The 16,136-nt window shown below is 39.6% G+C and overlaps 2 protein-coding genes across 2 annotated transcripts; one reads left to right on the top strand and one right to left on the bottom strand.

Moving 5' to 3' along the window:
• The first annotated feature begins 2,142 nt into the window (after positions 1-2,142).
• psma4 (proteasome 20S subunit alpha 4) lies at positions 2,143-7,171 on the top strand. Its single transcript, XM_048969542.1, has 9 exons — positions 2,143-2,263; positions 3,104-3,139; positions 3,397-3,439; positions 3,639-3,801; positions 3,899-3,976; positions 4,102-4,190; positions 4,285-4,415; positions 6,545-6,668; positions 6,915-7,171. Exons 2-9 carry the CDS (start codon positions 3,137-3,139, stop codon positions 7,067-7,069), a joined length of 786 nt encoding a protein of 261 aa, XP_048825499.1. The 5' UTR covers positions 2,143-2,263; positions 3,104-3,136; the 3' UTR covers positions 7,070-7,171.
• On the bottom strand, positions 5,632-15,757 carry LOC125704186 (ornithine decarboxylase antizyme 2-like). The gene is given in 6 exon segments (XM_048969543.1): positions 5,632-10,010; positions 10,484-10,569; positions 10,809-10,981; positions 12,103-12,183; positions 12,185-12,251; positions 15,536-15,757. Coding segments are annotated over 6 exon segments (588 nt in total). The 5' UTR covers positions 15,586-15,757; the 3' UTR covers positions 5,632-9,879.
• Between the last annotated feature and the right edge of the window lie 379 nt (positions 15,758-16,136).

Raw genomic sequence — 16,136 nt, forward strand, 5'->3', positions numbered from 1 at the left:
AATATTTATTTTGGCATTGTGCTTTGTTAAGATGAATCTGAGTGTGGATGATTCTGCTGGAAAATACAATGTCTTACAGAAGTTAGTGAAGACATGTAAGCAGCAAGGCCTTGCGTTCCTTGGCGGTCTCTCCTCAGAACCTTTACTCTCCAAGACATTTCCTCCCTCCAGAGATGCTTCTTTAATTACTGATTTCAGTCTCTTCACAGCATTGTTAAGTAGAGCATCACAGCTATCCCAGGGCCTTGCAAACTTTGGGTGATAAATCCTGTTCTAGTTCATCGTTCACTTACCTGCTAGGGTTCGATTCTCAGTTTTACTTTACATGTTTTTCAACAGAATTAGTGAAGACAGATTTACATCAGCAACTTGTTTTTTAGCATCTCACATTGCTCTTTCTGAGCATAATACAGTATGACTTCATTCATCAGCTATTTCCTCCTTCATATTCAAACAGGCATCAATAGTGTTGCCATCTGGATTGAATGGATGAGACCAGTTACATATTTCAGTCCTGGACGTATTTATTTACAGATATGATCTGTACATTGAATATAAACCTGCTAGAATTATGTACTGTCAGACTGGCTATGAGGGTAATAGTTTACATTATCGTTTAACATTTACAGAATAAGTACCTCACAAAGATTTTATTGCCTCTTTGCTAACAAATGTCTAAGGAAGGGAATGTGTCGAATTTACCTTAGACTGGCAGTCGGTCTCCATTAAGTGGTTTTGGTGCTAATGTAATTAGGCTCGATCACTGCTGATCTGGAGGGTTTAGGATTAGAATCGTTCAGGCAAAAACACAACAGGGAATGTCGTCAATCTGAGACCCACAATCTTTTGTGGTATAACTGTAAACTGAGCAGCCCATGAAATGAGACGGGGTGTCTTTCTTTGATGGTGGGTAAAGCGTAGGAGTGAGGGTACCCTGTGAATCTCTGTGTATCCCAGCATGCCTTTGGGTAGTTCTGGATCTTTCCAGCTGCAATAACCCGGGCATTACTAAATCAACATTAAATCAGAGCAAATCCGAAACAAATGGTACAGCATAGGTAGGGTGGGGGCCCAGGTGGAGAAACCCCCCACTGGGGGTCTCTGTGCTCCCAGACTTTGAACTATAACCATTTTGTTTCATTTTCCAACAAATCATTTTCATGGCAGGTTAAACCAATTATTGCATATTATCCATCAAGTCTATGAAAGGTAAAGAAATAACTGAATGAGAGAAACAATGATTGTGGGTGTAGTGTTGTTTAATTTTTTTTGTTATGTTGTAAGAGCATGTTAATTTAAACCACTCCTTCAATTACACATCAGTGTTATATATACAGATATGTGATACACGTTGCTTATGACATTCATTTTCTTAAGTGTCATTTAAGTTAACTTGTGTCTATGAAGATCAGATGAGAAGGTTGAATGACATATTATCTTGTTGCCAAGTGCGCCCTCTATAGGCAAAACATACATGCCGTAAAAATGCATACTTCAGCAACGCGTACATTTACAGCAATCTTAATTTTTCGCTTTTAAAACAAGGAACCATCAAATGAAAATAGATCTGAGACAGAAAACCACTTATGTGTCATTTTTAAATAACTAATGTGTTAAGCAAGTTCTGTCAGGGTAATTAAAGTTTTTCTGATTCTGACCTGAACCACAAACTCAACGCACTATTTTGTGGCTAATAACAACACGTGATACGTAGAACACGAGAATATCAATTATGCATTTCAAAATAAAAATATATACGTAATGTATCGGCATACCTTTGACAGAAATACAGTTATGGATTAGCGTGACTGGTCGGGGGAGTAGCTGGACATCTTCTGCCCCGTACTCGGGTCGGCACTTTCAATCACTCAGTAGATTTTGGAGAGCGGGGGGAAGTGCAGCCCCCCCCTAAATCTGTCAAATCTGTCCCCCCCCCCCCCCCCCCAAATAAAATATTTAGCTCTATTCCTTAGTTTGTTTATTTGTTTTGTTTGTTTGTGGTACATCACGTGACATATCCCATTTATGACAGCAACCGGAAGCTGAAAGTGTGATAAGTCAAGAGTCAACCTGTACACGGTACAAGTTGAATTACTCGTTTTTGTGCGTTCTACCTCCTTGACATCAGAGGGCGCTATTCAAATATTGGGTCATATCTAGACTGTGTCTGGATTTGTTTCACGTTGACTGGTGTCTAGCGGAGTCGTTTGCCCAAGTCTCCTGTTTCCTCCAACAACATACTTACGGGACTGAATTTAAGAAGGTAATAATACAGCTGCTTTTATTTCTCCAGAATGTTAAATGGTGTCCAACGCTCCCTTAAAATTCTTATTTTCACTTGATTTGACTATTTTAAATATATGTTTTTGGGAGCACAGCCGGTGTTTCGCTAGCGATTTGGCCTGCTGCACTAGCTCGAAAGTTGCTGCTTCATTCTTGCCCCTTTAGCTAATATGTTAGCCTTAGCTAGCTGTACAATGACTGTATTCCTGTTTCATGTTGGTAATCTCTTCGTTACTGTTCAGTTAAAATTTGCAATTAAAAGTTCAAAATGTAAATATTTTTAATTTCAACGTTATGTATTTAAAGGTTAGGCAACTTTCTGCCCTCTGTATGGGCTACGTTTCACTTTCACTTCACCTGTATAGCCTTTCTGTCTTCTGAATCGTCCCAGTATATAGCTAGCTGCTTTAATATCCAGTGTTTTCTAGTTGACTAGTCCTTCGAAAAAGTTGAATATGTATCTAAAATTTAATATTTAGATTTACCCGATTATTATGATTATAGGAGGCACCTTATATTTTAGTTTAATCGGTCGTCTTTCGGTTGATGGACGATGATTACATTTTCTGGCCAAAATAATATATATGGGGCCCAGCAGCAAACGGTAGCGAGTACACGTACAGTGTGAACCATCTGGAATATTCATCTTTAGAAAGTCCACGCTTGACCAGAGATTGATACCACACTTATGTTTGACATTTGTTTAAAAAAAATCAAGAGGTTCATTCTTGTGATCAAGCAGTTTTAATATCCTAAATAGTACTGTCGCACTGTGCGGAATTTGGATTAGAGGCTAACCCGTTTGTTTTTCCTTATGCAGGTTTATTTTTGATTTTTGTAAGGCGACTCAGTCATGGTAAGTGGGTGGTACTTTTTACTGTGGTGAAATGAATGGTTATATTAAATGTTAAGTAATATTTTAGCCAGTTTAATACGTTTCCTGAGGGTGTTCAAACACATGTTATTGTGATAATATTTATGATCCGTAAATTAGTCACACAAAAGACTGAATTGTTTATGGGTGAAACCATTTATAATGATTTTTAGTTTTTGGGTTTTTTCCCCTTTCCCTTCTACATGTAATGATATTGCATGTTATGACTTTTATTCCAGTCTCGTAGATATGATTCACGGACAACCATCTTCTCTCCTGAAGGCAAGAGATTTGTTTTGTCAGTTATTTGTTTTAGTGGTCATTCTGTTGTTTTTGTAATGCAGTAGTTATCGGACAGTTTATTACAGAAGTTAAGTAAAAGTGGAGTTTTTCTTTGTTATTAGCTATTCTCTAATCGTACCCATGTCGATGTGCAGGAAGCTGCCCCATGAACCTTCTTTCCTTTCTTTTTGATCGGCAGGTCGGCTCTACCAGGTAGAATATGCCATGGAGGCCATCGGTCACGCTGGCACGTGCCTTGGCATTTTGGCCAATGATGGAGTCTTGTTGGCGGCAGAGAGGCGAAACATTCACAAACTGCTTGATGAAGTTTTCTTTTCAGAAAAGATCTACAAACTTAATGAGTATGTTTTTTGTGCATCTACTGAAAATCTATTATAAACTCCCATTTCACAAAGAAAACGAAGATTAGGATTTGGCCTGTGCTGCTCTGTCTTACAGGGACATGGCCTGCAGTGTCGCTGGAATTACATCAGACGCCAATGTTTTGACCAATGAGCTGAGGCTAATAGCACAGAGGTAAGCAGCGGGGGCTGGGTAGGTGGCAGAATTAGTTTTCTTTGTTTTTTTCCCACTTTTAAAAGCTTCTTTCTTTGCATACTTTTTTAAATACTGTTTTCACCTTCCTACCCTTTTCTGCTAAGGTATTTGCTACAATACCAGGAGCCAATTCCCTGCGAGCAGCTGGTAACAGCCTTATGTGACATCAAACAGGCCTACACACAGTTTGGAGGTAGAGCGGAATCGGACGACTCAAGCACACATTTCTCTCAGGATGATTTATTTAAAGACAGCTGACTGTAACCAGTGTGTTTCCTGCCGTACAGGGAAGAGGCCGTTCGGCGTCTCTCTGCTCTACATGGGGTGGGACAAACATTACGGCTTCCAGCTGTATCAGAGCGACCCCAGTGGAAACTATGGAGGCTGGAAAGCCACCTGTATAGGCAACAATAGTGCAGTAAGTCGCTTGTTTGGTCTCCGCTTAATTTTGTGCAGTAATTTCTTGTGTGTTAGGCTGCAAAAAAACATTTTAACTGGTTAATCATGTGATCATTAATTAAAATAATTAAAACTTTTCGCAGAGTATAGAATCTAGCACTCAAGTATAGAATAATTCACAAAATTTACAGTTTGGTACGCACCTCAGTTTTAGTGCAATTCTGATACAGTGAGGCAGTGTTTGTTTTGAAACTGATGTTCTTATTAGAGATGGCACTGAACCAGTAGCCGCTATTGGTATTGGGCCCATACTGGCAAAAAATTTAGTTGGTGAGGGAGTAAAAAAAACTGCTCTGATTTGTTATCGGAATAGGTGTAGCCTGAAAAAACGAGTGTCAGGTGATGTGTGGGAAATATTACAGTACTTTACGCTGAAGGAAGGAGAAAGCAAAACTGCTGAGTGCATGTATGTAAGGCAAGTGCTGATCACAGTAAAAATGATCTGATTTTATATTCCTTCTAAGGTTTGGTTGATTACTACTTCAGTACAATGGCGCACAGTGAAACTTAAGACTTGAGTACTATACATTGTGCGCGATACATTGATATTTTTATGATGGATGGATATTTCACTTGCCAATAGATTGCACAATTTACACTAATATTTCTGGGTTTTTTTGTGAAAATTGTTACTGAATAGAACAAAGCAGACTATAATATATATATATAATAATATAATATATATATATAATAATATATTTATATCCTAATATCTTTCTGGACTTACCCTACCAAATAAAAAAAAGTCATGTTGGCGGTGGATTTCTTCCTGTAGTCTAGTGGCGTAGCTTTGTTTTTGAGCAACATGACCATTGTAATATACTATTCTTACTCAGACAATACCATTACATTATTACATGCAGGTAGATTGTCATGTTAAATAAAATGTATTGATACAAATGTCTCATTTAATGCTTAGTAGTTGATGAATAAGGGGGAAAAAATATCGGATTGGTATCTCTCCGGTATTGGTGTGATTTACTGGGAAACTATGTTCCCAAATGACTGATTTACGTGACTCGGGGGGGGTTCATAGGCTCTCCTGGGTCTTCCGTGTTGAACATCCACTTGTCGATTTTAGGTTTTGTTCATGTCAGTAAATGTATTAATTCGTTTCATTGTATATACCCAACCGAAAATGGTATAACAGCGGCACATGAGTCATGCAAGTACCATTACAGCCCAAAAAGAATCTCTATTTAATATATTGGTTTCACAAATGGGGGGCGGCATGGTGGTGCAGTGGTTAGCACTGTTGCCTCGCACCTCTGGAACCCAGGTTCGAGTCTCTGCCTGGGTTACATATGTGCAGAGTTTGCATTTTCTCCCCATGTCATCGTGGGAAGATTAGTGATTCCATACTTTTGATGCTTTGGTCTCATGTTAGGACAGAATTGGTCTGCACCCTATTATGGTCAATTCTACGTTAACTAATGCTAGCTGCGCCTAATGCTAGCTGGCTCCTTGACGGCACGTATGTTTATGATGTACTTTTTGCCAACTTGTGTGTCACTTTGTACAAATTCATCTGCTAATTATGTAAATATGTAAATATAAATTATGCACAATATACTCAGGAAACTGCAAAAATGCTATCAATATGTCACAAAACTCATTGTCAATTAATCTAGTGTAATCACTGCTAGTACAAATGGTAAACACATTTCTTGTTTGGGGGCAAAGACTAAATCATAAAAGTGAATGAGATGCATTTTGTCATTTGGAATCAGAAACCTGAATCATGCAGTGATGCACCACAGCAACTAGCTCTAGTAGATTTACAAAGTCTTACAAGGGGTTTGAGACTAGATGGCAGTGTTGCACCATTCAGTACAGCAAACCAGTTCTTGCCTCAGGCCTTTAATTGAAGGTTCAAGATTTTGTCACGCATACAGTAACATTGATGCAGGTTGCAGTGAAATGAAAAATTGCAGGAAACCCAGGGTTATGTAATGACAGTTTTACACATATATACAGTAGTTTGAGTGCTTTAAATGGAATTAAATGCAAAAACCAAAAGCTCACTGTGTATTGATAAGTATTAAGTTATTTCCCAGTGTCTAAAAGCCAGAATCTGTGCTTCCCTAGGCAGCTGTGTCCATGCTGAAGCAGGACTTCAAAGAAGGAGAGATGACGCTCTCTGCTGCCTTGGCGTTAGCCGTCAAAGTGCTGAACAAGACGATGGACGTCAGTAAGCTGTCTGCTGAGAAAGGTGGGCTTTATAATGCCAAACTTTCATAATTCTCTGTATTGTATTTATTTAAATTTGGATGTATGCTTACCTCCATAAACATGGATAATTTCAGTCAGATATTCTGCAACTGTGGGATATAATGAACCCCATATTTATATGGTACGGTCTACACTTCCACAGCCAAATTAACCAAGTGCTTTTGAGTGTTAAATATTTGACAGTGGCCCTTAGCCATGACTGACAGTTTTCCTGGCTAACTTGCAGTGGAAATTGCCACACTGACCCGTGAGAATGGCAAGACAAAGATCAAGGTTCTCAAGCAGAAGGAGGTAGAGGAGCTGATCAAGAAACATGAGGCTGAGGAGGCTAAGGCTGAGAAGGACAAGAAGGAGAAGGAGCAGAAGGAGAAGGAGAAGTGAGGTGTGCCACCTCCTTTTTCAAACCCCATGGATCTGCATCATCGGAACGCCACTTAGTTTATCTGTATGTGTTTTTCTTTAATAAAACCTCGATGTACAACCTCTTGGCTGGTGTCCTAATCTATGATCTCCACTCATTCTCTCAGAGCAGATGCAGTATTACAGCCAAAAATGGCAGAGACAATGTCTTTTAAGCACTTTACCTCGGGCATGGGCGTTGCTGGGTTCTAAAGACATCAGGGCCCTAACCCTGGACTGGGGCTGCTGTGATGTATGGAACTTGAACATGAATGTAGCTTTTTCCCACTAGCCATTAGACTCCTGAACACACTTACCCCCCCACACACACCCGGACTGCGAACAAATTGACTCCTGCACATCTGCACTTTAGACACAAACTCTGCTACAAGCATTTTTGCACTTCTGCCACTTATTTGCACATTTTCCATATACAACTATTGTAACCTCTGTCTCCAAGCATAGTATATTTTTTGTATACCTTATATTTATTTACTTTGTTTACCACGTGCCTATTTGTTACATGTTTTTCTCTCGTCTGCACTGGGAAAAAAAAAAACTGGAGCCACATCATCTCGTCTCTCTATGTACCTGTACAGTATATAGCAGAGATGACAATAAAGTTTACTTTGACTTTGACTTAAATCACACAGGGCCAGAGGTCTTGGGGCCCTGGATCTGTGGCATGTCTGACATCAGGTGAAGACGTCAAAGAGCAGCTATACCGGTTTCTCAAATACATCATAGATTATGTGATTTGTAAAGAGAAATGTCTCTGAACTTAATATTGTAGGTAAATGATTGTACAATGGACCCTCGAATTACGAATTACAACTTCGGTTACGACCAAAATTTTAGATTTGACTTACGACCAAAGTCTTGTGTTACGACCCGAATGCCAATTGAGGCAAAACGTGTATCGGCTTGTGAACAAAGAGACAGGAGGCTTCTGTAGCTGTCAGTCTGAGCTCAGATACGCCTGTTTGCTGACGTAATTTCGGTCTGTGCAGTGCTTTATATAATCAATTTAGCTAATTGCTATCAAAATGGCCCCAAAAAGCTAGAAAAGAAACTAATGAAGGAAGAGAAGGTAAAGAAATCAATCACAATGGAAAAGAAGATGGAAATTGTTCAGGAATATGAGTGGCGTTGGTGTGACTGATCTCGCTAATACTGTAATGAAGTGAGCTGTGGGAGTGTGGGGTGGAGGGATTTGTTCATAAGACCAGCGGGGGGTAATTAAGTGGCTACACCTGGGCGTTGTTGATGGGTGCGGGCAGGGAACTTGTTAAAAGGACGGATAATGTGGGGTGTTTTGGGAAGCGGCGCTTGACGAGACGTACCGCGCCAAGCTAAGCTCGCGCATGTTCAGGCGGTTGGGTTCCGCTCGTATGCCGTTTAGGGCTGCAGGTCCAGGTCCAGAGAGGGTTAGTGTGACGACAGTTAGGACCGAGGGGCTAGGGATGTGACTGCGGCTTCTCGGTCAGTGATTCTCCGCAGACGTGAAAAGCGGAGTCCGCAAATGGCTGGATCGGCATTCAACTTTCCTTCCCTCTCGGTTTTGAAAAGGGCCGGCCAGCGCCAAAGCTTACACCCCAGGGGAGGGTCTTGAACCTCGGAGAAAGCTAAGCTTTTATCTTGTGCTTATTTTGTTTGTTTTCTGTGTATCTTAAGAAGGCAGCGCAGCCAGCTAGTGGTCAGGGTGGTATTAGAAGGTACTGCACACGCTCACGGATCTTTTGCCTGGGCTGAAGTGTGGGCTTTCACGTGCATTGTGGGGCTATTGGTGTGCAGTGCTGTAACCAGCATGCTGCGTGGTGCGAGATTCACTGTGTGATGACGTGTGTCGATAAGCGCTTGGAAGGGTTTGTCCGCTAGGGGGCGATAGCTGTGCAGAAGATGCACTTTTACTTGAGTTCACTTTCCAGTACTGTAACAGCACTTTAACTGAACTATTTACTTGCTTTTATTTGAGTACACTTTTGTGCAGCTATTTACAATCCCGATGTGTCCACTATATCCCTAAGTTTTAGCCTACTAATTTTATTGGTTCCAATTTCTGCCTTTTTTTTTACTCATTTGAGAGTAATTTTGACTATTTTATGCAGCCAGTCATACCAAAGTGCACTTAAAATCAGTGCATTCTCGCAGTAAGTTATTAGCCAAAAATATCCACAAATAAGCACAGCACAAGGCACAATATTAGTTTTAAGTACTTATAACATTTGATTGGACCATTTGATTAATGTCAATTTTTAGCTTTTGTTATACTAAGCTTGTATGGATGAAATGCAGCGTCTCAAGTGTGACAGAAAGGATGTGATAAGATACTGTTACTCTGAAACATCACTCGGGTAGCGCCAGCTGTAACTGGTGCCCTGCTCCAACAGTACTGGCAGTTCACTTGATAAGTGCCCCCGTCATATTTCTTTTACCTCTTTCTTGCTCTTTGTGGTCCTTCTTGTAGACAGTATCTGTTGTGAAAAGTACTTCTATATAAGGATATAGACCCAGATAGCTGGTGCGAGGCTTAAAACATGCAGCACATATAGCACCAAATGAACCATTGGTGAATTCATCCTTGGCAAAGGCTGCTTTTTTAGGTTGGGCTGAGGAGGTCTCTCAGTCAATCTAAGATCACTTAATCCTCAGGTTAATCTAAGCTTACTGAGCACCTCTGGTCGGCTGACTCACTGAAAGAGCAAGGGACCAACCCATGACACACACCATGCATGGGAATCTCCACACGCACATGATGACGGAGCAGAGGACCAGAGCTGGTTCTGCTGTCTTCACTCTTCATCGGGGCCATGAGGATCCAGTGAGTAGGCCATGAACAGGAGGCCAGCCTGAGCGGGTACCAGTGGGTGTCCTGGCTTCACGACTTCAAAGCCCATGTAGTGAAATGTCTTTGTAATCCACACTGGAAGACACAAGGACAAGGCAAGTCTCTTCTCTTCTGTCAACTAAAAATATATCTGCAAACAAAACGGAAACCTAAATCATAACTAATATGTGTAGGAATAAATATCAACTCAGATTTGCAGAAATTCTGAATAGACCCCTCTCTGAATAGAGAGCACAGCTAATTATCTACAAGGAAGGACTCTGTATTCAGTATATTTTTTGTGTGCTTTTATTTTAACATGCAATTAGATGGTCACACTACTTGAGGTATCGAAAATAACTTAGTTACTCAGTTACTACTCAAGAATACATCATGAACAAATAGTTACTGCATGAAATACATGAATTGTCATGACTGATTACCGATGAATGAGCAATCTGTACACAACACTTACTTCTTCAGTTAACCCATAACAAAGAGTGTACTACTACATTATCTGTGCCACCTCAAGTAAAGTGTTGCAATTATATTTAAAGGATTGCTCTTACGTCTATCTTCCCTGCTTTTGGGGAACCAAAGGAACACATGGCTGACTTTTAAATTCTCTTCAGTGAACTGAAGTAGACTGGTGAGGCTGTAAGACAAGGGGCAGAAAATGCAAACCATGAGAATGATTATGTATCTGTAATGGGGACAAATATATCAATACTAATCATGTTGGTAACTGACAGTCGTAGAAATGATTGTAATACATATTCCTATTTTGAACACAAACAATATATACGACAAATATTCTGCTCTTGACACCACAGCTTTGTTCCAATTTGCACATCCACTTGAGGACTGAAGTACGTTTTGTACATGAGCTCACACCTTTCCCTGCTGCTTTCGAGGAGCTCTCCCTCTGGGACCTGCAGGAAGAGGCTGTCTGCATTAAGCACACCTTCCCAGAAGGAAGCTCTGTGCTCAGTCAGCCGGTGCTGGAAGTGCAGGACGCTGGGCTTCCCGTTCACTGGGGTGGTCTGTGTTACAGTTAGCCTGTCATCCTGAAGGGCGCAGATAAGGACGAAGGTAGAGAAACGGACAAAAAATGAAGGGCTCAGTCATTATGTGAATTTGTATCTCCAGTTTCTAAATAACATGATTATCCAGTCCTGGTAGTGAGCTACAGCTAACTGAAAAGTTAGGTTGGATAACGGCTAATCCACTAAATGCAAAATTTAATTCAATGACACTAAACTGAAAAATCACAACAACAAAAAAAATTAGCGGAGGCTAATGATAGCCTCTAACTTTTATTATATGAATTTAGCTTCAGTTCGGTTTTTGGTTCTGAAACTCTTAACATACCTAGAGGACTAAAATTTTAGTCTGTTTAACATTGAAGTCCCATCTGCCAGACTAGAGTGATTAACTGGGGATATTTAAGACTGGAATAAATCTGCATTAAAATGTTCTTTCTATGATATTCCACTTGTCAGATACGTGTTTTTGTTGGAGCCCTGTTTTGCACCTGACCCATGCTGATATTTTTCCCACATTTTTCCCAGCTTGGGACTACAAACATGGCACCATGTACCCAGAACTAGAAAGGAGGGTCTCAGCTTGGATTTAAGGTAGTCTGGGCTAAATGTAAATGGACGAAGATTAAGTCCATTTAAACTTGGATACCTCAAGTCCGACAAGTTATCCGGCTAAGCAAGACATTCAGCTTTGTGGTACAGGCCCCATAAATCCCCTTAAAACCTTAAATCCGACAAGTTATTGACTCATAAAGTCGGCCAACAGCAAGCCAGATAGACTCTTACAGGCACACTCATAACAGACAGGACAAATATGTATGATTTTACGGTTTACAAATGTTTTTGACCTTTAAATTTTATTCACTTTACTTGTGAAAAAATGTTATTGGATTTTCAGGCAGTGAAACTAGATTTAGTGAAACCTAAGGTCTTCTAATGATTTTTACAGTGAACAGAAACACTAATCTGCTAAAGCTAGCTTCGCTAATTAAACTGATGAATTGCAGGTGAATTGCATGATGTGATCAGATGCATTGCTTTTCAGTGTGTGTGTGTGTGTGTGTATATATGTATGTATATATGTATGTGTGTATATAATATATAGAGCAATGAAACAGCGAATGAATCACAGGTCAGGGTCTTGCCTTGTGAAGGAGTACATCGAAGGAGTGATCCCTGCCCATTCCTCGCCCACTGGGGATCTTAGACGGTGGGTGAGGGACATCAGGAGCACCACAGAGGCCCAGGAGCCTGGTGGCTGGAGCAGTGAACGGCAGAATCCACCAGAGGGCTGCTGCTTAGAGAGAAATTCAAAGAGCAGGTGAAAAGTGAGGCAGTGCTGTTCAGTGTGTTTTCACTGTGCCAGTAGGACTGATTTAAACTATACATGAGGGTGACTGGGAGGAGCCTGACCCACCCAATCACAAGCCTGGGCAAATGTTAATGTATCTAGTCACGCCTTTTGTTAATGTAAATAGAAACAACCCAAAAATATTTTTATCTGAATTTTTTTAAATCTTACACTCGAACGCCCCCTCAGTCCTTCGAAAGAATTCTATGAGCCAGCCTACACCTTAGAGCCTGAGCCAGACTTGACTAGGATACAGGAAGCTCTGAGATTCTCATGGTGCCAGGCGTGACTAGGATACAGGAAGCCCTGAGATTCCCTTGGCTCCAGGCGTGACTAGGATACAGGAAGCCCTGAGATTCCCTTGGCTCCAAGCGTGACTAGGATACAGGAAGCCCTGAGATTCCCTTGGCTCCAGGCGTGACTAGGATACAGGAAGCCCTGAGATTCCCTTGGCTCCAGGCGTGACTAGGATACAGGAAGCCCTGAGATTCCCTTGGCTCCAAGCGTGACTAGGATACAGGAAGCCCTGAGATTCCCTTGGCTCCAGACGTGACTAGGATACAGGAAGCCCTGAGATTCCCTTGGCTCCAGGCGTGACTAGGATACAGGAAGCCCTGAGATTTCCATGGTGACACGAAGCTGAATTTTATGTTTATCTCCATCTTAAAAACACCTCCATATTTTCCTTGGCAATAAATTATACTAAATTAATCTTTCTCTTGGCATACTATTTTATCTGAACGACAAAATAATGAATCCCGCTGCTTACGTACATTCAAAATATATCAGTATACAGAAATTATCCTTTTGGGTATTGGGTATATCAGCAATATCACTACAATTTATTTTAAAGCAATGGGACAAAAAGCATGCCTGAATCTTGGGCCTTGTTGACGCAAGTAATGACGTCATAAAGAAGCCCATGTTCGTACCATCAATATAAACATATCTGTAAATAACTTGGTTCCTAGAAAGAAGTGTTTCTGGATTTTAAGTTACAATTCCTGGCCTGTCAGGTGAAACCTTCTTCCCCATGCACAACGGCTCTAGGCAGCATTTGCTCAAAAGATGGTCTGATTGAACGGTCAGTAGTAAAACAGTGCAGTTTATTCTTAATATTAGACTTGGCTTTGTAGTGGTTCAATAGCTTCACAGCCCAAAACTTCAGGCATTTAAAAACAATGACTTCAAGATCCAGTTCATGTGGCCTCTTTGTTCAATTTAGCCATTAAAAAAGGTTAGGGTTAGGTTAGGGTTAGGATTAGGTTGTAAAATAAAATTAAAAATTTTGCTCCCCGCGACTATTCAAATTACTTCCTAAATCTGATGAATAGTGGATGGAAAATGATTAGCAAATAACAAACTCAATCCCACCCCCTTCAAAGTGATTGACTGACCGCACTATTATTTTGAAAAGAGGCATTATGAAATAAAAATGTGGTTTGGAAAACCGTCATTCAGAAATATAATAATGTGAAAAGCTGAACTTATTGTGAAATATACTTTGAATAATTTCAGTAATCACATTTGCATTATGTGAAATTATATTTTTATAATACAATAATGACATCACAATGTTGTTATGAAATACAATTTAAAGATTATATTTAGAAGACAAGCATTATGAAATATTTTTAAATACTTTCTTAAAAGGTATAACAGGACAAATTGAACTAATTGTTGAAATATTTACTTATTCCTTTATAGGTATGTTTATTTATTACACGTTTTATGGCGTTCCATATCAAATAGCATTTTAAATGTGACACTCAGAACCTATATTCAGTAATACTGAGATGTGTAATTAACCGCAAATATAAAACAACTCCAGCAACCCTGATCAGAATAAGCAGTCATAAGAGGTTTGGATGGATGGATAGATGGATGGATGGATGGAGCGACCAAAAGGTCAAGTAAAATTCCGTAGACTCTGTTTGCTGCGTCCCAACAATTTGTTTATTTTTAAGTGAGATTCTGACCCGTAAAAATGGGAATGTTGTGCTAAGAGCCCTGCCGGGCAGCGATTACGTAATGGCTGTGTGATCCGGGGCAGCCAAGATCTGCATTCAGTGCCGACATGCACAGCTGACAGGCGTCTCCGTAGTCAGCACCGGAAAGCGCCTCGTTGGAGGCACAACGAAAATGTTTTTCCTTTGTTTTGTTTTTTAAATACCTTCATATATTCCTGCCGGACATAACACGATATCTCTATTCGAAACGAAAATGTCCCATTTTATATGTCTATGCCTAACGACAAAAAGGCTTAAAGAATAATGTTCAAGGTTATTATCACTAATACATTACAATACAGTAGCCTATATTTAAACGATTTAGAGATTTATTATTAGACCCCATGTAGGATAACTTCGAGACCTTTCGAGACAGGAGTACATTTTAAATAATGACCTATTTTACATGTCTTGGAAACACTAAAAAAAGAACACTGTGTTTTGTATACCGATCTTTATTCTTCATAGTGATTTACCGCTAAACCGATTTTAGCATAAAACATCAACCTACCAGTACACGACTTTTTGTACCCGGCAGTGGATATTATATACATCGCAATTAACATTCTACCGAAGGACAGCGCAAATCAGTAATAAAACGCACCACCATAGGCGGAAACATTTCATTCTTACAGTTTCTCTACAAAATGAGGCTATGGTTAACTAAATTTTCATTCAAGACAGTAGTTAACTAACCGTGCAAGATTTGTAAGGGTAATCAGCATGTGACTATGGTGTTTTTGTTGTTATCTGAAATTAGAAAATGAGAGGTTGCAATGCGACAGGCTGACAATGGAAAAATCAAGACTAAATGAAGGATTTTCTTAAGTTAAGAAAATTTAGTGACTAAATACTATCCAGAGAATATCAAGAAAATAGAAGACAATTCAAAACCAGAAAATGGCATAAATAATACGAGTACCGCAAGTAAAAGTACAGCTGCAAGTTTATAAAGTATTAAACTGAAATTGATGTAGATATTAATACTGAAGGTGTACATACACACACTGACCCGCCGTTCTTGGTTTTTCTTTGGTAAAAGTTTTCTTTTAATTATAATTATACAAGGAGTGATATGACTAAATGTTTATACTTAAAATAATCGAAAATGTCAGCGGGTTAATTAAAAGTTTGAGGAAAAACAAGATAATGAAAAAACACTTAGATTACGAAATCCCATATAGCCCCAATAAATTCTTTAAAAAATTTCTTGCCTACCTTTCTTGAGTATTTATCATGATCACTTCTGTAAAATAAAAGTCAGACATATCGTTTTGAAAAACAACTTTTTAAATGAATACTACAAAGAGCTGTTTAAGAAACGTTGGAAGTATCCTATCTGCCTACAGTATCTCTATGTGTATCTTGTCCTCTAGAGGCAAACCTGTCGTCCGACACTGGAATGCCGCTCAGTGGCTGCAAAGCTTTTTAAAACAGCAGAATCGCTATTTTCTTCTTCTACGAAATTAAAACACTAATATTTTAATGTAGCGTCATATCGCCACCTGCTGCATAGGAGGGCGAACATATGCTGGATACGTTGTTCAAACAAATATCCGATACGTTTAATACCCTCGGCTGCTACTAGCAAGGACGTATGTTCATTTAGAATTATTTTAGCTATATTTTGTAGATTGCTATTAGAGTTTTTCGCGATTACTTTGGCACATTTCATGAGACATACTTAACTTTCTCAAGGCTGTAAGAGCATATCTATCTATCTATCTATCTATCTATCTATCTATCTATCTATCTATCTATCTATCTATCTATCTATCTATCTATCTATAAATATTTAAGGCCATTTATCTAGATAGAC

The sequence above is a fragment of the Brienomyrus brachyistius genome, chromosome 11, assembly GCF_023856365.1.
Source record: "Brienomyrus brachyistius isolate T26 chromosome 11, BBRACH_0.4, whole genome shotgun sequence".
Classification (NCBI taxonomy): domain Eukaryota; kingdom Metazoa; phylum Chordata; class Actinopteri; order Osteoglossiformes; family Mormyridae; genus Brienomyrus; species Brienomyrus brachyistius.

Coding starts and splice junctions, on each gene's coding strand:
- psma4 (XM_048969542.1), top strand. Junction 4,191..4,284: donor GGCCTACACACAGTTTGGAG/GTAGAGCGGAAT, acceptor CCTGCCGTACAG/GGAAGAGGCCGTTCGGCGTC. Junction 6,669..6,914: donor TAAGCTGTCTGCTGAGAAAG/GTGGGCTTTATA, acceptor GCTAACTTGCAG/TGGAAATTGCCACACTGACC.